The sequence below is a fragment of the Centroberyx gerrardi genome, chromosome 7, assembly GCF_048128805.1.
Source record: "Centroberyx gerrardi isolate f3 chromosome 7, fCenGer3.hap1.cur.20231027, whole genome shotgun sequence".
Taxonomy (NCBI): Eukaryota; Metazoa; Chordata; class Actinopteri; order Beryciformes; family Berycidae; genus Centroberyx; species Centroberyx gerrardi.
The window spans coordinates 29026999-29054727 of record NC_136003.1 but is presented as its reverse complement, the minus strand read 5'-3'; the positions used below and the strand labels follow the sequence as shown (position 1 = coordinate 29054727).

The window sequence follows — 27729 nt, the reverse complement described above, 5'->3', positions numbered from 1 at the left end:
TCATACTGCTCAGTGGGGGGGTGGGAGGATGATGGGGGGGGGGGAGACAGCACAGGAGTTGACAAAGGGCAGATTTCTTGAAAACATATTTTGTTTTTTTATTATTATTTGTAGCTATTAAGATTCAAAATGACAATTAAAACACTGCCATCTCTTTGTTGGGCTGACCCAAGACAACTCTACCACTGCCCTTTAAGTTCTCTTAAAGGGATGCTGCCACAGAGTATTTTTGAGTGAGCCAAGCACTAAATAGCGTGTGAACATGCTGAAAGTGGGGTGCGTGTGTGTGTAAGTGTGTGTGTGTACAGTGCTGAACGCTTACTTTCACCTAGAACTCATTCCCCACATTTTGTCTGCATCTGTAGATAAGATGTACATGTGCATACAAGTTAGTACAATTCAGTGCATGGAACTTATGTACAGACCGCATTTGTATGGATAACATGCACACTACCTATTTATATAAATGCATATAAATGTAAGATACCTGTGTAAATGTAACAGGTATATTGAAGATTGTTCACTGTCCAAACACTTTTGACTTGCATTGTACTTAACGAGTGTACATATAAGCACTAACTTTGAAACTGTGTTAGAGTAATAATAATGATTATTTTGTCACGTGAGTTATACAAATTTGTAATAGATGCAGACAAATAGACGCTATCATTATTATTATTACTACTCCTGCGGTTGTAATATTTATGTTGTATGCTAATTTTTAAGTTTCTTTTTTTTTTTAAATTTATTGCCAATTTTGACCACTAGGTGGGGAATAAGAGCAATGTTACTGTGATAGAGCTATAAAAAAAAAAAAAACAATATTGTTGCATTTTTAAGGAGGAAAAAGGACTACCTTTCCCAGCATTCCTGTCGAGGTCTCAGGGTGGGAGTCTACCGGGCAGGGGTGTGTTTTACTTTTTTTTATTTTTTATTTTTTTTTGAGCCAGTATTAAAATGTGGACTGTACTCATCCACAGTCTAGCTGAATAGATGTATTTCCAGACTTTGGTTCGTTCAGCACGCCGGGTGCCATGTTTTTACCTTCGTTTATCTCACACTCTGCTTCTCAGTCGTCGTGCAAAAGGACCGGACTCTCAACACTGCACAGACGCAGATCCCCCCCCCTCCCCCTCCAAAAAAAAAAACAAAAAACACTGTAACCTGCAAAAACATCCAGTCCCCGTAACACCTCATCATTTAGTTTTGCACAGTCCGAATGGGTAGAAAAGGAAGATCGTCTTTAACTCTTTCTCCAAACGTGTTTTTGAGGCCGCGATGGGAAGAAACGACGGATTTCTGACGGATGTTTTTTATTTGGGATTTTGCCCGAGAGCCAGCTGATCTCCGGTCAGCCTTCCCCGCCATCAGCTGTTTTGGAGAAAGATGATCTCGGTGTGATCTGATGCTATCTTAGTTGTCATGTCTACCTCATTTGCACTGATAGTAAAAGAATGTTTGGGTGAGAGCAGTTTCCTCGTATGCAGACCTGGCTTTGCGAACTGTTTTTGTTTCTCCTACATCCGTGCAAATGTTGACAAGAGGTGAATGAGATGAGGGGGGGGGGCGGAAGTCTCCCCAACAGAAAGCATTAACTACATCCCTGACTTTGCTTCTCACAAGGGATAGGCAGCCATGTTTTTGTTCTTTTCTTTTTTTTTTTTTTATGTTCAATGTCTCCATCAGTTTCCCCACCGTTTACACACAACTACAGAACATGCTGGATTCTAATTCAGAGGCTGTAAATCCCACGGGGAGTTCAGAGACATTTTTGGGGGCGGGTCAGGAGAAGTCACCCAACATGTTCTACTGACTTCAGTGATGGAAATGTCTGGTTGGAAATCTGTTATGTGAACTGGCTTGCTAACAGGGAGGGGGTGAGGGGGGGGGGGGGGGGGGGGGTTTGTGTCAGGCAGCGAGGATTTCCCTGCTGCGGCCCGACCCAGGTGTTGTCTTTTTTTTTTTTTTTCCCTCGAACATCTAAAGGAAATTTTGAATTGTGAGATTTCATTTTGCCAATTTGCCAATATTCTTCTTACCGTAGAGCTCGGGAAAATGTTCCAATAGTATTATTTTTGCCAGTTAAAGCTGCACTAGGAACGTTTTTTTTTTTTTTTATTATGTAAAAATACACCTGTCTTATCAGCCTAAATCAGGAAGTGGGGCTACAACAGAGAAGAGCGTCCCATCCCCGCTAACTGAGACACTGTAGATTCGCCATATTTGCCCAAATGAAATTCTAGTGTCTGTATTTTCGACTTCAGAGTGAAATCCAAACTGTCTCCTAAACAGCAGCAGAGAAAGCTGGACTCACCAGCGTTAGATCTTCTCCTCTCTCGTTTCTTTGGTATGAAGCATCACAGAGCGGCCGGTTGGTGAACATGAGCGAGCTGTGAGACGTTTACTGACCTCACACTACAGGATTTCTGTGTTGAAGTTCAGACAGTTACCGCTCGCTGCCATTTGGGTCCAGCAGTTGCCTAGTGCAGCTTTAAAGCAACTGCTGTGGGACGAACCCCCCGCTGCCCGACACCCTCCCCCCCCAACCCACACACACACACACACACTGGTAGATCAACTGTGAGGATGACTGATACTGTAGGAATGAGTCAGGAGTGTGTCTGTGGGAAGTGAAGAGACGATGGATGGATCTGAAACTGTTTTTACAGAGAGAGGCCAGGTATTAAATGTTCAGGTTCAATGCAAAGCGGTAGAGGAGGTGCGTCGTAAAGATTAGTTGTACAGAAACATAACAAAAAAAAATAATTTTGGAAAAATAAATGAACCAAAAAAAAAAAAAGCGGTGTTTGTGTCATCTGTTACTGTCGGTGTTATCTTGGGTTCGCTTCAACTTTTGTAGGACACTTTTTTGTGTTTGTGATTTGATTTGTGTAACCAGGAGGCTTTTTAATATGACAGCTGATTCACTCAGGAGAATTTCTCATACTTTTCCCTGGATATCTCTTCGCACATTCAGCTTTAATCCAATCCTTTGTAATGTTTTCCTTTTGAAATACCTTTAAGTTTATGTAGCGCTTTAAAAACAAAGTAGTGTTTGTACCAAAGTGCTTTACAAAAAAAAACATACTGAATAAACAGTAGAATGTACTAAGGTGATTTACAGCGATACGGTAATGTACACACACATACACAAAACAAAATAATACAGAGGAACAGATAGAAAGGACCAAACACACAGACATAATCAATAGAAGGCATACATACAGGTATAAAGACAAAATGCGACAAAGAGATCAATTAACAGACAGACAGATTGGGGCGACCTAATACACCTTAAGTTACTTTGCACTCAAATTGTAAAGCAATCACTTCCGAGGGTTTACAATAGGTCAAAGGTCATCGTCAGAAAGCCTCAAGAAGTTGTTTTGGAGATGTTGTAGCCCTCAGATATTTATAGGCTTACTATGTTTCAATGGTAGTGATGAAACAATGCTAGTTTTGTGATAAAGGAATGTGTTTACTGCTGGAGGCTGTATTCGCTCACACAGAACAGGAAAACTGTCAAATACTCATCATGCCCACAACACAACAGTAATTTGTCTTGTGGGTTGCATTTTGTTTTTAAAGCAATTCTAAAATATGAACATTTTACACAATATTACTTAAGGGCTTGTTTAGTAGTCAAGTTTGATATGTTAATGAAATTGTACACACACACTATGAGTAGTATTCCATAATGACATCTATACGAGTGTATAATACAGTATTATACCAAGATTTTCCAGTATGGATTCCAGATTTGCAAATTGACAGAAGTCTTAGAGGCATTGAATAACCCTACTTTTCATGCAAGGGAAAAACTAGAGGCCAAAGCTTTGATCCACTTAATATCGGTTTCATTTCATCACAGTCATAATGAATACCGTTATTATTACAAAAGGTTTCTTACTTGTGTGTGGGTTTCATTTTTATTTGTCTTAACTATCATTTGAGTTCAAATATTACCTTTTTTATGGGACAAGGTCTCGCGTAAAAAATGCTCAAATGCATTGTGGATGACAAAAGGCCAGGAAGTGAATAGGCAGCGTGAAGAATAGAGGTCTTGACACGCGTCTAAAAATAACTTTCAATCTGTTCTGGTGTAAATTAAAGGGGAGGCGCGCGCTGCGTCACACTGAATCAACTCGAACTTTGTCGTCACTAGTCCGGAAATCAGCTGCGTCAAGCTAGACGGAGACAGACAGAACAGACCGGAAGTTTATTGATGTCTACAAAATAAAAGCGTAAGATTTGTCACAAAATAAGCAAGTATTGGGGATGTGCACCGCAGCAAATATCGTATCAAAATACTCATTGGAAGCATTATATTATATATGGAACTAGACTATAGCTGAAAATATACAGTAATTATAATATGTTGTATTATGATGCATGGTATTTCGAAAGGTTTTATTTTGAAATGTATAAGCAGCAGATTAGTTAACGCTGACTTTACACTGCTAAGGAACTCAACATTCGAAGAAGTGCTAGAGTGTCGGCTAACGATACATACACATAGCTAAAGCTAGCTTGTTGTTACCTAGTAAATACATAGGTGACATACCAGAAGACGCGTTGGTGCGACCGCATCGTACCGAGAAAATGGCCGAGGAAAATATATTTCTTTTCGTTCCCAACTTGATCGGTGAGTTTTTCTGTCCCTACGAACATGTAGCTGTTAGCTAGCTAGCCCTGATGTTTGCTGTTGTTTCTTGTATAGAGATAACGTCCAGGCCATTCAAAAACAGGGCAATTTATAACTGTCTTCCTTATTGGCAAATATGCACACCACGTAAAACATAACGGAAGACCTTTTTCTGAATCGTCAGGAGCTTTTCAATTCGGTATACGTCCAATACACCCAGCAGCATCTTACATCAATTAACGTTATATGTAAACTTGTATAACTGATTAGCTTGTTATTCCAACAGTCTTCTGCCACCAAAATGCACCGTGGTGGACAGTAACGTTAGACAACAGTGTGAGCCAATTTTGAAAGCTAGAATTGAATTAAAATAAAGTGGTGCTTGGTGGATCGGATGTATGCCGAATTTATCAGAAGACCCCCCAACGTGTAGTTAACGGTCTTAAACCGTGTTCTGTGATTTATGTATGTTTGCCTATAAGCAAGCAACTTTAAACTGCCAGGTTTTTAAATGGAGTTTGCATCTGTCCGACCGCAACATTCAACCGTTTCAACGTGTTTCCTCTGTGGGCGCCACCACTGCTCGAGAAAATGTTAAGTTAAAATTAGCGTTGTAATTTAGTCATACTGTGACCTAAATCTAAAATAAATGTAGTCCAATTATTTTAGAGGTAATGACGTTATTATTAAAAAAAAACCTTTTTAGCACTACAGCCTCAGCTTTTAAACCCAAACAGCAACAGAATTATCCCCACATGCACCCCAGCTGCATAAAGTGGCAGAGGAAACACTGCTTATGCTGATGAATTAAAAAGACGAAGGGAACTTGACTTGACCAACTCTTCTCTATCTTGTGGTTGCAGGTTATGCCCGTATCGTGTTGGCCCTGCTGTCCTTCTACCTGATGCCATGCTGTCCGGTGTCTGCTGTGTTCTGCTACCTGCTCAGCGCCCTGCTGGATGCTTTCGATGGCCATGCTGCCCGGGCGCTTAATCAATGTAAGCATGATGTAGGCTGTGAGAGACAGTTTGTCCCAGTATAAGAAATAACCAAGCAAATAACTGAGAAGAGTCTAAGATCAGGAGTGTCAGTATACTAAACCCAGAGGTATGGCAAAATCCTGGCATCCTGTCATTTGCCACCAAAACTTCAAAACCTACTGATGGAGACTAAGTGGAGCAATTCCTGATGACTGACAGGATATTATCATTTGGTGATGGATTATTAGATGTAGATCACCAAATTATCATTTTAGAGGGAACATTGGTCCTGAATGCCCCCCTGATGGGGAATTTTGTTTTAGTTATGACTTCCAAATGAATTTATAAAAGGTCGTAAGTCATCTTCTATCATATATATATATATATACACCTTGGCCAATAAGCAAGGATAAACTGCCAGATTTTTTAAATGGGAATACAAGAGAGAATGGCATAGGGATGGGACGATATATATTGATTTAATTAATTGTTAATACAATATATTGCAATACGAAAATGTGACGATACATATCGTGGGGCAGAAAAATGAATCGTGACGTTAGCTCTATTTTATTCTGCTGTAGTAATCGCAAATGAGACGCTTGACCATCACAGTTTCACAATCTCTCCATCGAAACCATATTATTTGCACTTTGTAATGACATTTTTAAATTGTTGGTTACATTCTAGCAAGACAATGTTATTGCTAGAAAGATTTATGCCTCAGAAATAAACATAATTCTGCACAGTCAGACTTTGTTGTCATTGAACTTTTATTTATTACATCGTATCGTAGTTGTATTAAATCCTGAACCCCATATCATGTATCGAATCGTATCGTGAGATCAGCACATCGTCTCATCCCTAGAACGGCACGTTTCGGAGCAACGCTATTACCAGAGAATCAAACTAAATATTAAGTCTCATCAAATACTTGGGCGACTCTCAGACCAAAGAATCATCAGAATATTACTCACAGATCAGGACTTACTGTTTAGGAATGTACTTCTGTTCACCAGCTCTCTCTCTAACTGTCCGTCTCCTCCGGTGTCTCGAGCAGCTACCAAGTTTGGAGCCATGCTGGACATGCTGACGGACCGCTGTGCCACCATGTGCCTCCTGGTGAACCTGGCCCTGCTCTACCCCTCCTACACCTTCCTCTTCCAGCTCAGCATGTGTCTGGACATCGCCAGCCACTGGCTGCACCTGCACAGGTAACGCTCCGCTAGCAACCTGCGTTTAGGTTTTAGTGAGGGAATAAAGGATGGATCTTTTTTTACATTTAACCACTCAAACCGAATACAAATATAAAAATGTAAAAATGTCTACAGTAAACATTTTTGATCATATATGCATATAGAGGAAAATTTGAGAGCCAGGTGTGCCAGTCATTACAACATATTAATTCTGTATAAAGTGGGAGGGGGAGGGAGTAATTACTTGTCCTTACCTACAGTTACAGCAGTGGTAAACAGGGGTGATATGCAGTTAAGTCTCTGCACTGCACTCAAGTTAACTCTCTATCTGAGTGTTGAGCAGTTTGACACATCTCCGATTATAAAGTGTTTGGAGGGTTAGGAGTTTGAAGTTTCACTTTTGTTTCACAACAGCAGGTTCTGTCAGAGGGGGGTTGTTTGCTGCTCTCTAGTCAGTTCCTCTAGTTACTCAATCACGGATAATAATAATAATACTTTATTTATATAGCACATGAAAACAAATGTTACAAAGTGCTTCACACAAACATATCAGAACAAAAGGTGATAAAAGCAATGTGAAGATAAAACATAAAACCATAGTCACACCAAGCTCATCGGATAAAATGTCAGATAAAACAAGTTTACATTAAAATAGATAAATCAAATAAACCAGAGAGTAGAGTGGTCACAAAAAGGCCTTCTGATAAAAATACGTTTTCAGGAGTGTTTTTAAAAGAGGACACTGAGTCTGCCAGCCTGATCCTCCCTTTCTTGGACGGGTCACAAAAATAGAAAATTATTAAAATCTACACTGAGCTTTCTGCTGTAGTCAGTTTTCCCTTGATGTGTTTTTTTTTTTTTTTTTCATCCCTCAGCTCAATGATGAAGGGATCCGCCAGTCACAAGACCATTGACCTCTCTGGGAACCCCATCCTTCGTATCTACTACACATCCAGGGTAAGAGGAGTCAACACACACACACACACACACACACACACACACACACACAAACACAGCACACTTGACAAGGATGCAGATGTTTCATGCATAAGTCTGGGTTAAAACTCTTTCAGAAAGTATTCCTAGCAGAAAAGCGTGGTTATGTCTGAAAAAGTTTAGGCTTATGCAACTTTTGACAGGAGAAGAAAAATCTTTTGACTCGTGACTTTGTTCTTGTGTAAGCAAACATTTTCTGAGTCATCACACCTAATACTGACGGAGCTCCTTGTGGGTTCCAAGAAATTGTTTCCCTGCGAAGAGTAAAGGGAAATGTCAATATTCTTTCTCTGTTTTTGTGTGCTGTCCCATAGCCGGTGCTGTTTGTCATGTGCATGGGGAATGAGCTGTTCTTCTGCCTGCTCTACATTCTCTATTACATTGAGGAACCTGCTGGTAAGTCTCTTTCTCTGCTGGCCTCCCTTCTCCTCGCCTGTTAATAAACTGTTCACATGCTAGTACGTCAGCTAACATGCATAGACTGCAGAATAAATGTGAACACCCAGCATGTGTGTTGGTATTCTGCACACGTGAACGGACACGTGTACACATGTTAAAGACCCCGTGAAGTGGCACGGAGAGTGTGATTTGCTTCCGTGTGTTGACGTATTTACACATGAAACAGAAAGTTAGCGCAGGAAGCTTCAGTGGGAGGGGCTTATTTGAATATTAATGAGATATGGAGGAAGTGAGCGGACAGCAGTATGCAGTCGGTTGTGGAGGAATATTCTCTGCCTCCGCCACTCCGTCTGGGGAAAAAAGTTTTAGGTGAAGCGCAGCCAGAAACTCTCCTTCGTCCGTGTTGCAGCTGAACTGAGCTGCATGCTAGAAATAAGTAGTGGGGGGTGGGGGGAATAATTCCAGCGTTTTTTGCACCTAATCCTAATTGTGTACATTAAGATTCGACCAATCAGTTTGCCAATATATGGGGCCGATATTGGTATTTTATTAAATATGAGATATCAGCCAGTCAGTGTCGTCCGCCTCTGGAATGATGGATATAATGCAGTTTGATTGATTATATATTTATTGTATAATAGTAGTGTATAGTAGTAGCATTATCTTGGGTTTCAGTGGAGAGTTTTAGTGTCCCATGATGGTCTAAATGCTGTTTCAGAGACTTTTCCACTCTGATGAGAATAAAATTCAGGAGTAAACAGTGGATTCTTGTCATTTTTGGCATGAAAATAGTCAAATTTACAGATATTACTGGCGCAAAATATCAGCAGCTTCATTGCAAAACTATCAGAATCTGTATCGGCCTTCAAAACCCGGTTGAACCCTAACACATATATCTATATACACTCTGGGACACAAAATGAGGCCAAGACCCAAAGAAACTCACAGTCTCCGGGGGTCTTTGATGAGTGAGCTCAGTCCCTGGGTGATACAGCCTGAGATTCATATCACTATATACTGTCACATTTACGTCTAACGATAAATGAAACAATCCTTTTCTTTTTTCTAACCCCGGTGCAGAAATACTACATTCACCATTGGCTTCATAAATATAAAAAGTACGCTTTTATTTTGAAGTTAAACCCACCTTACTCCCGATCATATTCTGTCCTTCTCTGACACAGCAGATTATACACTCAAATTAACCGAAGCAACACAAGTGAAACTGTTTCTGCAAAGTTGGCTACTTGACGAATGACAAACAAAAAGACATGTAGAAAATTTGGTGCCAGTGTTGGTTTTGGTACATTTTCGGTGTACCGCCCCCAGCCCTGTGAGTGAGCTCAGTCCCTTAGCAGATGCAGAGTGAAGTCCAGCTCAGTCCATGTTCTGACCCAGCCTGTCTCCTCCCCCCTGCTGCAGCCTGGCTGTACTGGCTGCAGGGACTCTGTGCTGTGATCTGCCTGCTGAAGTCGGGCATCAGCCTGCTGCACCTCGTCACCGCCTCCCAGAACATGGTGGCCTTCGACGCAGCCGAGCGCGAAAAGACCGCAGCCAAGACCCAGTGAGAGCCGAGACGAGGAGCGGGGCCGGGGGCTGAACCTCCGCCGCCAAATCCACCCTCAGTCCACTTGTCCTTTTTTTTATTTTTTTTTATTTTAATTTTTTTTAAAGGTACACTCTGTGGACTCGGTTGATTTGGACTTAGGTGAGTCAAATAAGGCGTGAAACACAGGGCACCCACATAAACTTTGTCGAGCGTACATTGGCTCAATCTGGGAGTTGTTGAAAGGCATCCTGGGAAACGTAGGCAATCACTAACTGAAGTAGAACTGGTTGAGGCAGGTTGAGGGAAAGTAAATGAAACACTTCATCACAAAATAACTCCTGGAATGCGTTGAACATATCACAGATTGATGATATCTAACAGTATCAGACATTAACATTGTGAAATTTATTTGATGACACAGCAACTAACGTGCTGTGGCCCGGTTGAATGAAGCAGAAAATTCCCAGGTCTACCTTCAGTTATTAGTGTCACCTAAGCCTGCTGTTACACCAGAGGAGCTGTGAAGAGCTGCTGGTCAGGGACTTTGCGGTTTAGACTTTAAAGCAGCACAAGTATCATCATCGTTGCATTTTATTTAAATCTTTAATACCTTGGTTTGACATTAGTTTTCTTAACATTTGAGCAAAATCTCCAAAGTGGATCTCGGCTCAATCCGAGGCTCAGCAGAACGTCATGCGACAGCAGCCGCTCAGGTCAGTGCAGCACTTCCAGTTACCTTCAGTTTATTTGTTACACTGCACTTCATCACTCATCCGGTGTCTGGAGCTGCCCACATGTAAAGAAATAACTCCAGTGACTATCAACTTTGCCCTTTTGTCAGTGATGATATCGGGTAAAATCTTAACGTTCAATCGTCAGAAAATGCCTTCCTCTGCGTATTTTTTTTTAACTGAATTCTGGTGAGAAATTGATGACAAATCAACAAAAGCTGAAAAAATAAATTGCGTACTGCTGAATATTCCCCCAAGTCACACTGGAAATCTAAACGACCAACATGGAGGTGTGTGATGACTAAATATTGAGGGAATTTAAATCAGCAGGCAGGTTATCTGACGCTTACACTTCGAAGTCATATCCATGTAACACTCTGTATGTAAAGCTCCATTCATATTCATCATTTATGTAAACCACGACCCCCCGAGTCGTAGCTTTTCTAAGAAAACTACTCGCATAACCGTGACCCTAAAAACTTTGACTCTGAAAAGGAAAAGCCACCTTTTATTCCTATGATTTGTCTTTTTTTTTTTTATTTATTATTTGTTATGTTTTTGTTTGTGATTTGTGAACAGGAACAACTCCAGTCACTTGCTGTATTCCTAATAGGGAAGTCGGTCATGAAGGTGAATCTACAAAACAGACCAAAAATTGACTTTTTAGTTAATGTCAAAACAATTTCTGATTACATCCTTCTGTCCCTTTTTTAAACATTACACAAACAGGTAATACCTTGGATAGTTTTGTGTTAAACTTACTTGTTAAGTTGACTTTAGTATAAAAATTCTCCCGCCGTGACATCCGAGCCACTATCTTTGCCGTTCTTTTTGTGATTTTATTGAGATTCCTAATAATGTCTTGGTGTTGATAAAGTGGGTAATGGTTGCACTAGAGGGGCGTTTAGAGGTTTGCTTATTTTTGATGTTTATGATGTTGCAGCTTATTAAAAATATTGTGGTAGAAGAAGAGGTGTGTGTTTCTATTTATACTTATAAACAAACTAAAAGTTATATAGGGCACAATTCATACCTCAGATAAAGGACACCAAGTATTATCGTTTGTGGTGTTGTATTACGAATTTAAAAGCTTTCCTGTCACTGTCTGACCATAAGTATGTGCTGCTGAATGACTTAGCCTACTGTAAAGCCATGTTTCAGTGCAGAAAGTGTGTGAAATGTTGAAATATATAAATATCCACGCCATGGCACTTACTTGTCTTATTTGTTTTTGATGAAGTCATTTGCTAGAATGTATAGTAGAATATCGACATGTGACAGCTGGCTGCAACACAGCCAATTCTAATATATGTTATAAAATGATATATTTGGCTATTATTTCCATGCAGTGCCTCTGACTTGCATTTACTGTAAAAAGTGGAGCTGCAAAATAAAGACATTAAAACCAAAGTGTTCATTTTGCTTTTTTTTTTTTTGCACTCGGCTTTAGTTTATCAGCTTGTGGTGTTAATGCTATGCTGTATCCATGCACACATTACTGCATGGGCTTACCTGGATCTGAAGCACAGGGTCCAGATGTGTTTGTGTGTTTATGAGCATTATGCATAGTGGTGGAAAAAGTACTCTAATCTTGTACTTAAGTAAAAGTAGCAATACCATGATGGAAAAATACTTAATTAAAAGTAAAGGTCTGCATTCAAAAGTTTACTTAAGTAAAAGTGTAGAAGTATTAGTAAAATGTACTGAAGTAACAAAAGTACTGATTCTGAAAAACTGTCCCTTTTCAGAGTGTTAAATTATTGTATTAACCTATAATTATTTTAATGTTGTCGGTCTAACTGCTCCATATACTGAGTGTCTCTAAAAATGCAACATATTTTATGAGCTTATCCTATGTTTTGCATGTAAAACCTTATTCTGCAAAGTAACTAGTCACTCCAGCCGGCAGATAAATGTAGTGAAGTAAAAGTATAAAGTCTCACAAAATGGAAATACTCAAGTAAAGTGCCAGTGCCTCAAAACTGTACTTAAGTACAGTACTTGAGTAAATGTTCTTAGTTACTTTCCACCTCTGATTATGCAAAGGGTGACGTGTGCTTCCTAAAACTTCCTGAACCAAGGTGAGAAAACGTCACATTGAACAAAAGTTTAATTTTGCTTTTCTTACAGCAGAAAGCCACACTTCATAAAACACTCGCCGTTTTACGAATCTTTAGCATCATTTGGTAACTTCGGCATATAAATAATCCCCCAAACTGCACTTGATTTTAATAAAATCTCAACTTTTCTAACTGGTTCACACAGTGCTGGCTGCCGTCCACCACAGTGTAGTTAAGGGGAGGAGGATAGAAGGAATTCACAGAGGAACCAGCTATAAAAGTTGACATTTTATTAGTAATAAAATGCTACTTGTATTGGGATAGATGCCGAATTGACGAGCGGCTCCTAGCGATTGGTAAAAGGTAAAAAGTCATGCTTTATCGCCTGTGCCCCTTTGCCGACGAGCAAGGCCACATGTCACTGTCAGATTTTTGAATGGAGTTTGTTGTGACGTTCAGTCCGCACGCGAGTGAACGTCATGTATCGGGGTTACATCGGATCCAGCTGTTGCACTTGCGCGCATCGTTACCTTTAAGATGCAAACGGATAATGCATTGTTTTAAACCGACACCTCCATCTTAACTGTTTGGTCCGTGTAGTTTATACGGTCCGGTTGGCAGGTCGTTCACAGTATCACCGGATTTTGCCTTTATCGCGAATTGAGGAATTAACGAGCGAGCGCGGTTTTATTGACGCTTAATGTGTACAGCGGGATTTCATTATCTGTCGGCCTACTAAGAAGTGGCGGGGGCGAGAGGACGGCACGAGACGGGGTCCGCGAGGAGGGTGCATACACAAAATACTTTCCCTTTAAAGCAGAGGGACAGAGGGGGAGAAGAAGAGATAAAAAAAGAAAAGGAAGAAAGACAGAGAGGGAGGGAGGGAGAGAGAGAGAGAGAATTTGAAAAAAAAGAAAGATGTCATCCTGTCGATTGAAACACCGAGGCGGAGCCATGGACCGCGGCCGACCAGGAGCTCTCTAGTTAGGGGACGAGCCGTACGCAACGCCGAGGCTTCGGGATCCGTCGTTCCGGCCTTTTCGGAGCTAACGAAATAAATGACTCCTGAACAGCTGCTGACTATGATTATTACGTTTCGACTACATCCTATCAACTACTTCTGTATACAAATAATCTCTATTTTTGCATGCATTTCACCGAATTTTATTACAGTAGACATAAGCAAACTATATTAAAATGCACCATTAAAGCAAGCATGATACCAACCATTTTGTCGCATTTACAAAATCATCTTGTCAGTGCCTGTAGATTGCCAACAGATTGCCATATTAAATCATAACTCATAGAAGACTAATCACTGCTAATTGATCAAAACTGAATATTATCCGGTATCATTACACAGTTCCAACCCAGACAGGCACAGAAGAGCTGAGATACAGGCCTCTGATTTTTTTTTGTTTTCATAGCAGCAGCAGCTATTGCATTTCATTTCTTCCTTGGCTCCGTTGCCCTCCTCCCTCCCCTCTTTGGTCTCAGGCTGGTGGCTTTTAGTTTTTTGCAGAGTGCCAGCTCCCCAACCTGTTCAAAATGGATACCTCCTGGAGTAATTTCCTCTTTCAGGTGAGTGTTAATTGATGTGGAGCTGCTGCTTTGTGGTTTTGGAGGGTGAGGGAGGGAGGGAGGGAGGAGGGGGTGTCTGACTCTTCTGCATGGGGTTTATGGGGAGGTGAAGGAGGAGAGAGAGAGAGGGGGGGTGTGTAGAGCAGAAGGTGAGGGGGGTCACAGAGGGGTCAGTGCAAAGTTGGTTTCTGAACAGACTGGAGTATCTGATGTCTGTACTGGTGTCACTGGTGAGCAGCCGTCCATGTTCACCGTCTCCTTGTTGAATATTGTGCAGCCAACTTTGTTCTAGCCGGCTGAATTCAATACAACAGATCAATTTAATTAAATGTGACTGGGGGGGCGCGTCCATTCACTAAACCCTTAGCTGTTTGCTAACTCTTCATTTAATATCATCTGCTGCCAACAAAACTTCCAAACCTGCTTAGATAAATAGACTGAATCTCTGGGGACAAAGTTCATCAGTCAGCTGGTGGCTGATAATGTCATTATCAAGTCAATGTGATCAATTATTAGATGCAGGTCACCAAACTGCCAGCTGAGAGAGAACTGGTTGCTCCCCCAATGTGACTTTTTTCAGATATGGCATCCAAATTGCTGCCATTATCTTGTTTGGTCTTTGCCCTCTGTTATAATGATAAACTACAAGAAAAATTACACATTTGGACTCATTTAGGCTAACATATGGCAAGTGTCACACATGGAGGCTGATGAATGGCAAACTCTGATGTGTGTATTTATATATGTGTGTGTGTGTGTGTGTGTGTGTGGGTGAGAGAGAGAGAGAGATGTCAAGGTGATTGATTCCACTCAGCCATATGCAACTGAAAGAGAAAATCCACCCTAAAATGGAATTCCATCCAATGATCTACTGAACCTGATCAGTGTTGATATGTGAACGTGGAAAACTGTATTCAGTGATATCATGTCAGTGGTGAACCCCTGATCCCAGACCAGGACCCAGAGGGATTTGGCACAGAAACATGAGCGGCAGTACTACAAAATAAAACTCACTCCTGGGTGAGCATTCAGACATTTTACAAGTGCGCACAAGTCATCCCAGAAAGTCACTGTCACCAGAGCAGCTTTAGGCTTTGTTGTGAAATGACTTTGCATATTCAGGTTTCGGTCGTGTTCAGACTTGACCCGCCCAAGACTGCAGGAACAAACTGTGAATTCTGTTTTAGGGTGGTTGTGTTTGAAATGGAAACAAAATAACAGACTGAGGAAAAGCAATTGTGGGATTTAAGAGATTTTTTTTTGGTTCTCGGATTGGTTGCTAACACCTTAAATAAAATGACTCAGAATTGTTTGACAGCTAAATATGAATTGCAATACATTTTAAAGTCATAAAAGCATTACTTTGCATTCAGAACATTGAGGCAAATTGGAATAAACAAGCTGTATCTGGAGTTGTGAACAGTTATGAAAGTTGCAAAAAGCTCATTTAGCTACAGTTTATAATTTAGACCTTTAGCTGACACTTGTTCATGTGCTGGTGGGAAAGTCCGACATCAAACAAACACAGACGTCCTGCAGCTTAACAAGCTAATTTGATGAACTTTAAACAAATGTTAGGTCAGTCTGGCTAACAACAAGGTGCATGTGCATGTTTTCTTACTGTTGACTGACACAAAACTTTATTTTTTGGCCTTGTTGAGAAGGTTAAAGGTCACCATTGTGTCATAACTCGGAAACTCGGATAGCAAAATGTTCTCACGGTTTCCGACTTCATCATCCGATTTTGCAGAGCGTTCATGTGAAATTTCCAAGTAGTAAAGTTTTTCCGATGTATCCGATAGCACATGAATGCGCAGACTCCGTACAGTGAGTGAGCAGGTGGAGTTCAGCGCCCCGCCGGAGGATTTGACAGGCTGTGGACGGACACATGGGCTGTTGAACCCCCGGGACCGTTATGTTACATTACGTTGTGTTATGTTGTGTTATGACAGCCTGAAGGAATGAATGAATACAAGAAGCTGTTCATCTTCAGGAGAGTCTTACCTCAATACCTCTGTTTCCTCTGGGATATTGCATGGAAACAGCTGCTGTAGAGCTTCACACACACACACACACACACACACACACACACACACACACACACACACACACCATCTGCAGGAACAAAACTGAGAAAATTAGTCATCTGAACTGTGACCTCCCAGTTAACTCAACTCAACTCAACTTTATTTATATAGCACTTTACACACAACACAGTTGATCCAAAGTGCTTTACAACACACACAGAGGAAAACAAAACAAAAGAAGGAGACAAACACAATAGAAGAGGAGAAAAGATCAGAGTGATGATAAATAATAATGATAATAATAATAATAATAGTAAAGGCACATGGTCACACAGAGCCCAAAGTGACAACACAGACCTACAGAGACTTCAGGAGAAATACCTGAGCTGGTTAATTTAAGTTAGGCACAGTTAAAAGCTAATGAGTAGAAGTGTGTTTTAAGATCTCAATAGTGGGGGAGAATCGGATGGTGGGAGGAAGAGATTTCCATAGTTTTGGGGCAGCGATAGAGAAGGCCCTGTCCCCATAACACTTAGTCCTGGATCTCGGGACAGACAGAAGTCTTTGGTCAGACGATCTCAGTACTCTGACAGTGTGATATGGGGACAGGAGTTCTGTAATGTAAAAGGGGGTGAAACCATTTAACACCTTGTAAACAAACATCAGGATTTTAAAATCAATTCTGTAGCTAACAGGCAGCCAGTGTAGGGAGGCAAGAATGGGAGTAATGTGCTCCCTCTTTTTTGACCTTGTCAAAACTCTTGCTGCTGCATTTTGAACTAGTTGGAGACGGGATAAACAAGACTGAGTGATACCAAAATATAACGAGTTGCAATAATCAAGGCGGGATAGCCTACGTTTTAGGTTTTTTGGGAGATTGGGCCATTGGGAAACTTAGCTGTCAAGTGACTAAAACATAGACATCAAAATCACCCATGTGTCCCCGGTAGATCGTTGCTCCATGCTAACACTTCAGTCTTATTTATTTATTATTATTTACTTTACCATACACTATGTTGAGAGACAATAGACTAGCATTATCTCAAAAGAGAGAAAATTATAACTTGCTCTAAAGCTAAATGGTAAATAATCTTAGATGATATGCAGCTAAGTCTGATTTAAAATTTACACAAAAAAAATAAAAAAATACTTAATAATAACATACATAATAACATACTGTTTTGAACTAGCTGGGACGACTTTCCCTGTTCCCATAGGAAGTGAAGGTGATGGGCGGTGGGAGACTGTACAGCTAAAAATCCCTGCACAGCCGATGAACACTTGAAATAGTTCCAAAAATCAGATATATTGAGTTAATGATATTTAATTCTAATTACTTTAGATAATGCTAGTTGCCTGCTATCACTCAACATAGTGTATGCTAAAGTGTTAGCATGGAGGCTACTGTCACTCAACATAGTGTATGCTAATGTGTTAGCATGGAGTACCAGAGTCAATGATCTACCAGGGACACATAGATGATTTTGATGATTTTGGTGTTTATGTTATCATCACTCAATGGATAAGTTGACCAACAGGCCAATCTACCAAAAACTTGTATTCCTTTAAAGGACAATCTCACTCTGCCCACTAGGCCACTCTGCTGCCCCACTGACTATACTAAATCATTCTCTTCAAAAATCAATATCTGAAGACTGTCAGAATAGAGATGCTGGAATAAACTCTGTATTGGAGCATTAATACATTTTCTCCCTGTCTCACTCTGTTAGACGCCGCCGACACAGAGCCAGCCTGAGACGCCGCTTCAGTCCGAGCTGCTGCCGGACCTGACAGGCTCCGCCCAGAGCCCGCCGGCGGAGCACATCGCGCCGCCGCCGTCCACCGTCGACACCGCCGCCCTGAACGAGGAGCCGCTACCTGGTGAGGGAGGGGTCGGGGACATAGAGCAGTTTCATGTCACAGATCCCCGTTTGATAGGATTTTATTTCAGGGACCTCCATGTGGATTTTTGTTAATTATTTTGTACTGAATTGACGTAACATTGATAAACATCAGAGGTGGGGACATTGTGACTTGAGTCAGACTCAAGTCACAATGTTAATTGCTTGAGACTTGACTTGATGCATGAAGAGAAGACTTGAGACTTGGGTTCTGGTGACTCGGGACTCGACTTTGACTTGTACTTTGATGACTTGAAAAGGTTTCTAAAGTCTTGACTTGAGATCTTGTGTTTGTGTAAATGACTTAGATTGAAAGTGATGAGATTTGTTCCAGCAGATGACTGAATTTAAATTCTGTTTTCTGAATTTGTATGGAATGATTGAATTTATTGAAGTTGAAACTGATTATAGAAATCAAACTCATGATGCTCTTACCAAGTTTTTATCCTATTAAAACCATATTGCATTGAAAAGTCCGAGATATTTAGTTTTCTTTAAGATATTAAATTGATACTGGACTCTTGATTTGTTCTGACTTGACTTGCTGTTCTACATTTAGTCTTGAGACTTGACATTAATGACATGGACTTGACTTGGACTTGACTTGGTAATCAACATTTAGACTTGAGACTTGACTTGAGACTTGTGCCTCAAGACTTGAGACTGACTTGAGACGGACTCGAGCAAAGTTGACATGGTCACACCTCTGATAAACATAAATAAAATGACGAATCCAAAATGCCATTTTAAAGGCGCATGTGAGCCAGTGGCAGCTGGATTGTTTACTGTCTCCATGGTAACCACCAGTCACTGGAAGCAGCTTCTGAGAAATCTCGTCCCCTACACACAGGGGTCAAAGCGATTCACAAATATTAGTTGCTTATTCGCACACCGTGTATTTGCCCCTTTGATTAGCAGCAATAGTGGAGATCTGCTGGAGAGTTTTGGTTTTGGCCTCATCTGGTTCAGACTCTGCTGAGGCACCTTGGTCCTGTTACTTTGCATATCAAAGCTGCCACAAACACACGCAAATTGGAGGTGAAGTGTGAGATTATTTACTACAGTGTCTCTGAAGTTTGGGCTTTTACAGACCGTCTCAATGGCCTTTTATGCCCCCCTGCTTAGTCTGTAATCTGCATGTGTTTGTGACAGGAGAGAGGAGGAGAAGAGGGCAGGGGGCATGGTAGAAATACAAAGGGGAGGGGAGGGGGGAGGGGAGGACGGGGCGGGGGTCGAGTAAAACCAAAACGACCCAACATGTCCCTGGCTTGGACATTGGGCTGGGAAAATGCTGCGCGTTCTACAGACTTTGAGTTTCTTATATGTCTAATATAAACATTTAATGCAATTATCCCATGATAGGCCAAATCATTTTTAAGCATTCTGTCATATGGGTGGTCGGTTGTATGTCCACAAGGACTATAATAAGACAAATTTCCTGTCCCTGTGCCCCTTTAACCCTTGCACTTCTTACATTTGCATTCAAGGCGTTTAGCTGTGACTCTTATCCAGAGTGACTGAAGTGAGTGCAGCAGTAGAATACGCTTCAATTCCTAAACTACTGAAAATTACATTCTATCAAAACAGAAGTAGTGCAAAGATCAGCCCGGTCAGTGTCCAGCGGCGGGACGTTAACACACTCTGATTGGCTAAGATGCCTAGATATCCATTAGCTGACTTGTCACATACGTTGGATTTGTATGGGACCAGGTACGTACATACATACGTATTGGAGCAATCACACGAAGCACGGCACCATCTTGATCGCTCCTCTTCGTTTTAGAGAAAACAAAATATGTATCTACACTGTCATGCCTTTGCAAATAAATTATGTTGTTTCATCTCATTCACACGCCTTAGTGTCGCAAAATGTCTGATATATGAAAATTCAAGTTTTGTTAATTTATAATCAATTATTAAAAGTTAAAAGTGTTTGAACGCAAGCAGCTAATGCCGTAAATTGACACTTTCCCTCCCTATAGATTGAATCATTATTGTGTTGTATCAGTTTGTGACAGAGTAGCAAAATGGACATTTATTCATATGAAAATGCTCAGATTATTACCTTAAGCACTAAGAGCATCAGCAAAATCCCTAAAATTTGAATTTAAAATGTAAATGTAACGTTCCGCACGCTTTGTCTTCCAGTCAAACCCGTCACCAAGCCCAGCCGGCCCGCCCACATCTGCGCCACATGCAACAAGCAGTTCAAAAACAGCTACAACCTGCGGCGGCACCAGTCGGTGCACACGGGCATCAGGATGAAGGACCGAGCCGCCCGCGAGAAGGAGGATGGAGGGAAGGGGCGAGTGGAGCGGCAGACGGTCCCCCTCTCCCTGCTCCACCTCACCCTGCCCCCCCCGCCGCCGCCGCCTCCTCCCCCCGCCGCCCCGCCCGCCCAGGAGACTCTCCCCCAGCCCGGGCAGCACGGCAACCAGGAGGGCCCGCAGGTCTCCGTGTCCATCGCCCCGGCAACCGTAACGATGGCTGCACTGCCTCAGCCCATCCAAGCTGCTGTTGTTGTCGTGGGTTCCATGGAGCAGGTGTGTGTGTGTGTGTGTGTGTGTGTGTGTGTGTGTTGGGAAAGCGGCATACAGTTACAAAACCCCTGAAATGATAAAATCCAAAATGCTGAATATAGAGTGGATTGTTTGCCACTAGGATTAGACCAACATAATCAGGTCGATATTGTCTTTTTATTAAAAATCACATATCGTCCAGTCAGTGTGGTCCACCTCCTCCCTGACCCGGTTCCTGCTCTTGCCACTCTCCACACAAATCGCTCTTCCCCATAGGTGTTGAATGGAATCTGGTCTCTGAGGTGTTATAACTCAACAGATATAACAAATATATTTCACTTCTAATCAAGCCCATCTGCTGCTCTGAACGCAAGCCATCTGTTTCTAAACTCAAACATGATTGAAATGTAATCCACTTTTCCCCATCAGGGAGATCTAATTACACTTACTTCTTGATGTTGTATTTTAGTACTGGGTAAAATTCTCTGATACTCTGTTAGTCTGTTATCCAGCTGTTATTTGATACAAGTATCAGTAACAGCATCCACTTACATTGAAACACTGGTGCAGTTCAACTAGGTTCAAGTTCAGGTTTTTTTTATTTATATAGCCCTTTATCAAAAGCATGTCTCAAAGTACTTTACAGAGAATGAGCCTAACTAGATCTAACTGATCAACAATCAATCATAGAACAGAATGATAAAGGACAAACATCAGGAAAAGCACAAGTCACACAAAAACAGATTATAGCAAGACATAACAGCCTACCTATCCTACATAGCCTAATCTACAGGCACCACCAGCCTCAGACTCTCACTGCATACAAGGAAAAACTTCCAAGAAAAATAACCTTGTTAGGAACAAAAATGGAAGAAACCTTGGGCGGACTGTGGCACAGACGGTTGAGCGTGCAATATGTGCCGGGAAAACAGTGACAAGAACATGGGCAATGACAATGACAAGAGAAAAACAGAGAGACAGATGAGACAGAGAGAGGCAACTAGGTGCTTGTGCAAAGCTTCACAACTTCTCTGCTTCTCTGATTCCCCACAGAATCCAAATCCCAATCCCAATCCCAACTCTAACCAGGTGAGGAAGAACCACGCCTGTGAGGCCTGCGGAAAGGCCTTCAGAGACGTCTACCACCTAAACCGCCATCGCCTGTCCCACTCGGACGAGAAGCCCTACTCCTGTCCCATCTGCCAGCAGCGCTTCAAGAGGAAAGACAGGATGAGCTACCATGTGCGCTCGCACCAAGGCGGCGTGGAGAAACCTTACGTCTGTCCGCACTGCGCCAAGGCTTTCTCCCGGTACAAAATACGATTACATGAAGCTTTTGAAGGTGCAGTGTGTAGCATTTTAACATCAATAAACCATTACCACATTCATTTGGAGACATTAGTGTAAATACCGTAAACAAACAAGACCATTGCCGGGAATATTGTCAGCCTCTGCCGGCCTCTACTCTGCATTTTACATTGTGTGGTAACTGGTCGGATTTGGAGGGAAATCTGCTGGATTGCTTTACGGCACAAAACAGGAAGAGGGAGCTAAAGGTTTCAGAGTTTCTGGCAGCAGATGGTGGAAGCAGTGAAAGGCCGATGGAAAAATCACTTCCAACATGCTTGATCCTCTTCAGGGAGCTTACATTGGTCAGCAGTGAGCATTAGGGCCACACAAATATTTTCATCCTCATAAAAGACACTTGCCTCCTTATTTTATCCAATTATTTTATCCAAACTATCTGTAGCTCCTTCAGATTAAAAAAAGCTGTCAGAATTGTGAGAAATGCCAAACTGCACTGGAGAGCAACTATTAACCTGAAACTAATTTTAAATCTAGAAACAAGCCTGAAACAACCGTATAAACAAGCCTGAAAAAAATGTCAAACCTTGGCCTACATCAATTTCACTCATCTAATTTTTTACACCATTAACTGTATGATTACGGTCTGAATATGGGCCATTTTTTAAAAATAGCACGCCAAACTATCAATAAAGTGATTCTCAAAATGCCTCTTCACTTTGAGCAGCTTAGTGCAGTTTCACCTGGAAGTCTTTATGGCCAAAATAGCTGAGCATTGACTCTTATTGATAGAAGAGTGCAACTTGTGGATGAGCAAACAACATTAAACACAACTGATAATTCCAACATTTCAAGAACTTATTAAGTGGAAAAGGATTAATGGAAAGCATGAAAAAAAAGATACAGCATTATGAGTGTGCAAAATGAGAGTAGTCAAAAATGAATTAAAGTATACTGTATATACGCTATGAAAATATACATAGAATACAATGTACTGAAAGAATATACTATTAAAGCGTTTCTTGGGGAAGGGGATTATATGTCCTTTAAGCAGAAGTGTAACATAAAACAAAATATTCAGCCTAAAGCAGTCGGTACTTTTGAACATCAACAAATCTCTCCCAAAGTGGAAAATCAAAGCAATATTCTAGGATTTCATTCAAACATAAAATCTGGAGAGAAAGTGCCATTGTCCTCATAAAATGACAAATCATGATTTCAGCATCACAGGATAATATTAAAGGATAAAACCATTGAATGTATGAATTCACATTACATTCTAGTGGCATTGGAACGGTCCAATCAGTATCCAGGAACATAAACATCATTCTCCCAAAGCTATAAACCACAGGAACAAGAATCTGCGGTGAAATACTGAAGAAATACTGAGGTATAGGCTGCATGTGCTCCATTAACAATGAACTGGAGACTGATTTCATGGACTCATGCAATATTTATCTGAACTCTTGCAGCCAAAAAGGACTTTCTATTTTAGTCGTGCTGTCATTTCCACACCAGATAATGCCCAGTCACCTTTTCCATCCTCTCCTATTCTTCTTCTGTGGAGCTGTATGTCAGCGATAAGCTGAAAGACGTGTTTGAAATGGGAGACAGTGCAGAAGATTCAGTTTATATGTAAGCAGTTAAATCAAAGCACTTGTCAGCAAGCAAATCGTCTCATCTCTTTGTCCTTTGGCCTGCAGTTTTTTGCCAATTCCCACTGTTAAGATCCAGATACTTCTACAGCCTATACCTTTAACAAATATTACATATTCCATTAGTGGAATAAAAGAAAGGCTTTTATTTGATCTGCAAGGAGAGTGATGCAGTCTCAGTCTAGGAGAAGTAGAGAGTAAAGCCCTTAAATAGCCAAGATACTGTATGCTATCAATCACAACACTATGACTAGGAATAAACACAGAAAAGAACCCAAATTAGTGTGCAAATCTTGCGCAAGGTGACTGCAAAATCTATCAGTATTGGTCCCAGTAAAGTCCTCAAAATCCTCAAACGACATAATGATGTGGACCGAACCGTCGTTAGGCAACAGAATGACAGATTTCAAAAGCAAAATTCAGTGAGTTTCTCCTGTTACAGAGAACATGTAATTCCTGTGATTGTGGACAGTCCAGTTTAGATTTGTGAATGTAAACCAGTCCAGACATTAAAAATCTTTTGTCCTGTTGAATGACTCATGTTGGTGTTCTTGGTGTTTGTTTCAGACCGGACCACCTCAACAGTCACGTTCGACAGGTTCACTCTACAGAGAGACCCTTCAAGTGCACGGTAATGTCCACATCTGTCTACTGGGGATCCACCGACACGGGTGTTTGAAGGCCGATAGTCGATATTTTGTGCTGATATTCAACATCTTTAAACTGATTGTTTTCAAGCTAAACAATTGCAAGTATTCAGAGTCAATATTTTACTCTTGTCTTGTTGAGAAGCCTCTGAAAAAAGCATTTAGAACATGATTTAGAACTAAAACTCCACTGAAGAAGAATAATAATGATTAACATAATAATGTATACTTGTGTGGTAGTGTAGCATTGATCAATTTTACAATAAATATGTAATCAATCAAACTGCATCATGTCGATCATATCAGAGGTGGAAGACACTGACGGGACCAGATCTGATTTTTAATAAAAGATCAATATCAGCAAACCAATATATCGGTCTAAATCTAACATCTACCTAGCTACCTGTCTATCAGCCTGTGTGCGTCCCTTTTACTTGAAGCAGTATAAATATGTTTGCGTACACGTCATCTCTTCACGTGTTCATGTCTGCCACAGACCTGCACGTCTGCGTTCGCCACGCGGGATCGCCTCCGCGCTCACCTGATCCGCCACGAGGAGAAGGTGCCGTGTCACATCTGCGGCAAGCTGCTGTCCGCCGCCTACATCACCGACCACATGAGGGTCCACAACCAGTCCCAGCACCACGCCTGCCACCTCTGCAACCGCAGTAAGTCAAACAGCAACAACGTTTTACTTTAGTCTTTCAAAGCGAAGCAACCTGTTTTCTTCATCGTTTTTGGAAATTTTACAGCACAAGATTTCTAATTTTGTGTGGTCTACCTAATCTTTCCCTTCTTCCATTTCTCCTGACTTTTTCCCTTCATCTCCCCCAATTCAGTTCAGTTACTTTATTGGCATGACTGTTTGTCAGAAACAATATTGCCAAAGCAGTACACAAAATGTACAATTTTACAAACCAACAAACTGTCTATACATTCAAATCTTAAGATAGAGATATTAAATGATTTGGTTTGAAAATATGTACCAATATCTATAATAATATACAACAGCAGCAAACTTTTCCACTGTGGGTCAGAAAACAAACTAACCCCTCAACGTTGTGTCTCTCATGTCTCCAGGCTTCACCACCCTCACCTACCTGCGTGTCCACGCTCAGAAGCACCACGGACAGGAGTGGAAGGAGAGCGGCGGGGCGCGGGGGGGCTTCGGGGGGGCGGGCGCCGGCGGGGTGCTGCTGTGCCAGCTGTGCGGGGTGCAGTGCAAGACGGCCACGCAGCTGCAGGGTCACATGGGCACCCACGCCAGCCCTCAGGGCGACCCCGGCCCCGACCCGACCAGCGCCGGCCCCGTGGGAACCACCAGCGTGGCCGTCACCGTGTCCAGCGCCAGCACAGTGGGACTGCTGGTAACCGACTGCTCCGGTATCGCACCCCAGCCCCACAGCTAGCACCCTGCGAGGGCGGGAGGGGGAGTGGGGGGGAGGGGGGTTTGGGATGGGCAGGGGTGGAGGTGGAGGTGGGTGGGTGGGTGGGGAGGTTGGGCTTGGGGCAATCGCGGCACCGACGAAAGAGGATGCATAGGAATGGAAAGGACCGGAAAGACAGCAGCCAGACCAGGTGTGTGTGAACCATCCGTCTGTGTGTGTGTGTGTTTTAGTCAAGGTTTGGCATCATATGGGTTTGGATTGAAGCTGCCAGTAGCTGATATTTGGTGCCAATATTCAAGATCTTTACATCTGAACATTCTCATGCCACAAAAAATGCCTTCTACATTCTCTAATTGTGTTAACTTCTTGTAAATGAAATAATGGTGAAGTTTAACAATTTATCAATTTGCTGGGGACCCCCCTGGAACCCCCTCAAGGACCCCTGGTGGTCCCCGGACCCCATGTTGAGAACCACTGATTTAGACCATGGAACACTGAAACTCCATTGAGACCCCTACTCAAAATTAGTAATAACTATAATGGCATATTCATGTTCAATCACACAATAAACAAACTGCATCATATCCTTCATGTTGGAGGGGGGCGACACTGAATACCCGATATCTGAAAACTAAGGCAGATATCGGCCCGATGCATCAGTCTAACCCTAGTTTGTGTGATGCTTTAGCTCAACACTTTCTCAATATCTGCTTTATTTTCATTTTCCCCCAGAAGATTTCTTCACCAACTGCCAAAAGTGGACACAGACCAGGAGAGAATTTGCCTAGTTTCCTTCAACCTTGCGAGGACGGTGTCCCTTTTGAACTTTTGTTTTCTCAGTGAGCCCCGGCTCCACCAGCAGTGTTGAGAGTAAAACCTGCAGCTCACACAGGGGAACACACACCGACGGTACATCGATTACATACATGCAGAGAAAACTGACATTCTGATCCACGCCAGACGAGTCAAAGCCAAGGGAAACCATGGATGAGACTATAAGGGAATCTGCTTATGACTTAAGGAGCAAAATTTATGTGGATTTTTATTTATATGGCTTTGCTATTTCCATTTGCCATCATGTCATTGTTTTAATTTTCAACTGACTTGCACAGGCCTATCATGGTTTTGTAAAACAGTTGCTGTTTTTAGATCATTTTTATTCCATGTTATATCAGTGTTTGTTTCTGATGGGAAATTGACCCCAAAATGTCCAGTATGCTATGACATACAATAACTTGGCTGTCTCAATTTCTCTCCAAACTTATTATAAAACAGTTTCCTAGTTTGCCTTTGTCAGATTTGACTTTGTTCAGAGCAGGGAACCATTCAGCTATGACATGGAAACATCAGCTGTTTTAGATGGGCCATCATGTAAATACACTTTTATATTACTGATAAAGGTGAACGGATTGTTGTTTGTGTATATTCCCCATGGACATTGAATGTGCATAACTTATTTGCTTCATATGATCTGTGTTCTTACTCTGGATGCTGATTTGTAATTCTTGAAAAGTTAAAATTGCCATGTAATTTGTAGCTACCTTGGTGACACATTTTCTGTGGCTGTGCATATTGACTGTATTTGATGCATAGTGCATAGCGCCTCGTTACTACTGTATTAAAAGGCAGTAAAAAAAAAAATGCATGTCTGGATTCAAGTTGGAGTGATGTTCATGAGTCTGTGAATCATTGCTGACTGCATACTGTAGTACTATTTCTGTCTAAATTGTCGTCGTGTGGTCTCTAGCAGCACAGCATTGTTTACACCGCTGATTGAGAAGCACCAACCCTCCCCCACCCGGCTTTGCCAACTCCTCCTACTGAACAAGCTAGCAAGCTAGCTGGAACTGTCTCTGTAAAGGTGACTAGAAACCCAGCTGGCACAAACTAACACCGAAGAGAACCTGCTTGATGAGACTTCATCCAAAAGACAGAAGGACCTGCTTTTATAGGACATTTCTACATTGGATATTACGACGCGATGGCCAGCTAGCGAGCAACCAAAAGCTAGCTGACGCTAGCTGGTTCGCTACGTTACAAAGCTAGCTAACAATCCAGCTAGCTGCAGGAGCTTCGGCGAGGAGCTGCTAACTTGGTATTTTCCCTTTCCGAAATTTTTTTCCTTGCCCTGCTGCCATCAATTTGACTGA

General features: G+C 41.7%; 2 protein-coding genes across 3 annotated transcripts; both read left to right on the top strand.

Moving 5' to 3' along the window:
- Positions 1-4473: 4473 nt before the first annotated feature.
- cdipt (CDP-diacylglycerol--inositol 3-phosphatidyltransferase (phosphatidylinositol synthase)) lies at positions 4474-11873 on the top strand. The gene is made up of 6 exons (XM_071894640.2): positions 4474-4645; positions 5509-5643; positions 6686-6839; positions 7697-7778; positions 8132-8213; positions 9639-11873. The coding sequence occupies exons 1-6, from the start codon at positions 4603-4605 to the stop codon at positions 9782-9784; spliced, it is 642 nt and encodes a 213-aa protein (XP_071750741.1). The 5' UTR covers positions 4474-4602; the 3' UTR covers positions 9785-11873.
- Positions 11874-13345: 1472 nt separating this feature from the next.
- maza (MYC-associated zinc finger protein a (purine-binding transcription factor)) lies at positions 13346-25600 on the top strand. 2 transcript variants are annotated; one of them, XM_071894509.2, is made up of 7 exons: positions 13346-14137; positions 17895-18045; positions 20214-20608; positions 21638-21894; positions 24112-24175; positions 24688-24859; positions 25272-25600. In XM_071894509.2, exons 1-7 carry the CDS (start codon positions 14105-14107, stop codon positions 25598-25600), a joined length of 1401 nt encoding a protein of 466 aa, XP_071750610.2. In that variant the 5' UTR covers positions 13346-14104. The 2 variants fall into 2 exon arrangements, with proteins under 2 accessions (XP_071750610.2, XP_071750602.2); XM_071894501.2 differs by having other exon boundaries at positions 20214-20614.
- The last annotated feature ends 2129 nt before the right edge of the window (positions 25601-27729 follow it).

What these genes read in the sequence shown, in the direction of transcription:
- maza (XM_071894501.2), top strand. Translation starts at nt 14,105, where the DNA reads ATGGATACCTCCTGGAGTAATTTCCTCTTTCAG. An exon ending in GAACGAGGAGCCGCTACCTG is followed by an intron (nt 18,046 to 20,213) that starts GTGAGGGAGGGG and finishes TTTGTCTTCCAG; the next exon opens with TCAAACCCGTCACCAAGCCC. An exon ending in TGCGCCAAGGCTTTCTCCCG is followed by an intron (nt 21,895 to 24,111) that starts GTACAAAATACG and finishes TGTTTGTTTCAG; the next exon opens with ACCGGACCACCTCAACAGTC.
- cdipt (XM_071894640.2), top strand. Translation starts at nt 4,603, where the DNA reads ATGGCCGAGGAAAATATATTTCTTTTCGTTCCCAACTTGATCG. An exon ending in TTTCGTTCCCAACTTGATCG is followed by an intron (nt 4,646 to 5,508) that starts GTGAGTTTTTCT and finishes TTGTGGTTGCAG; the next exon opens with GTTATGCCCGTATCGTGTTG. An exon ending in TGCCCGGGCGCTTAATCAAT is followed by an intron (nt 5,644 to 6,685) that starts GTAAGCATGATG and finishes TGTCTCGAGCAG; the next exon opens with CTACCAAGTTTGGAGCCATG.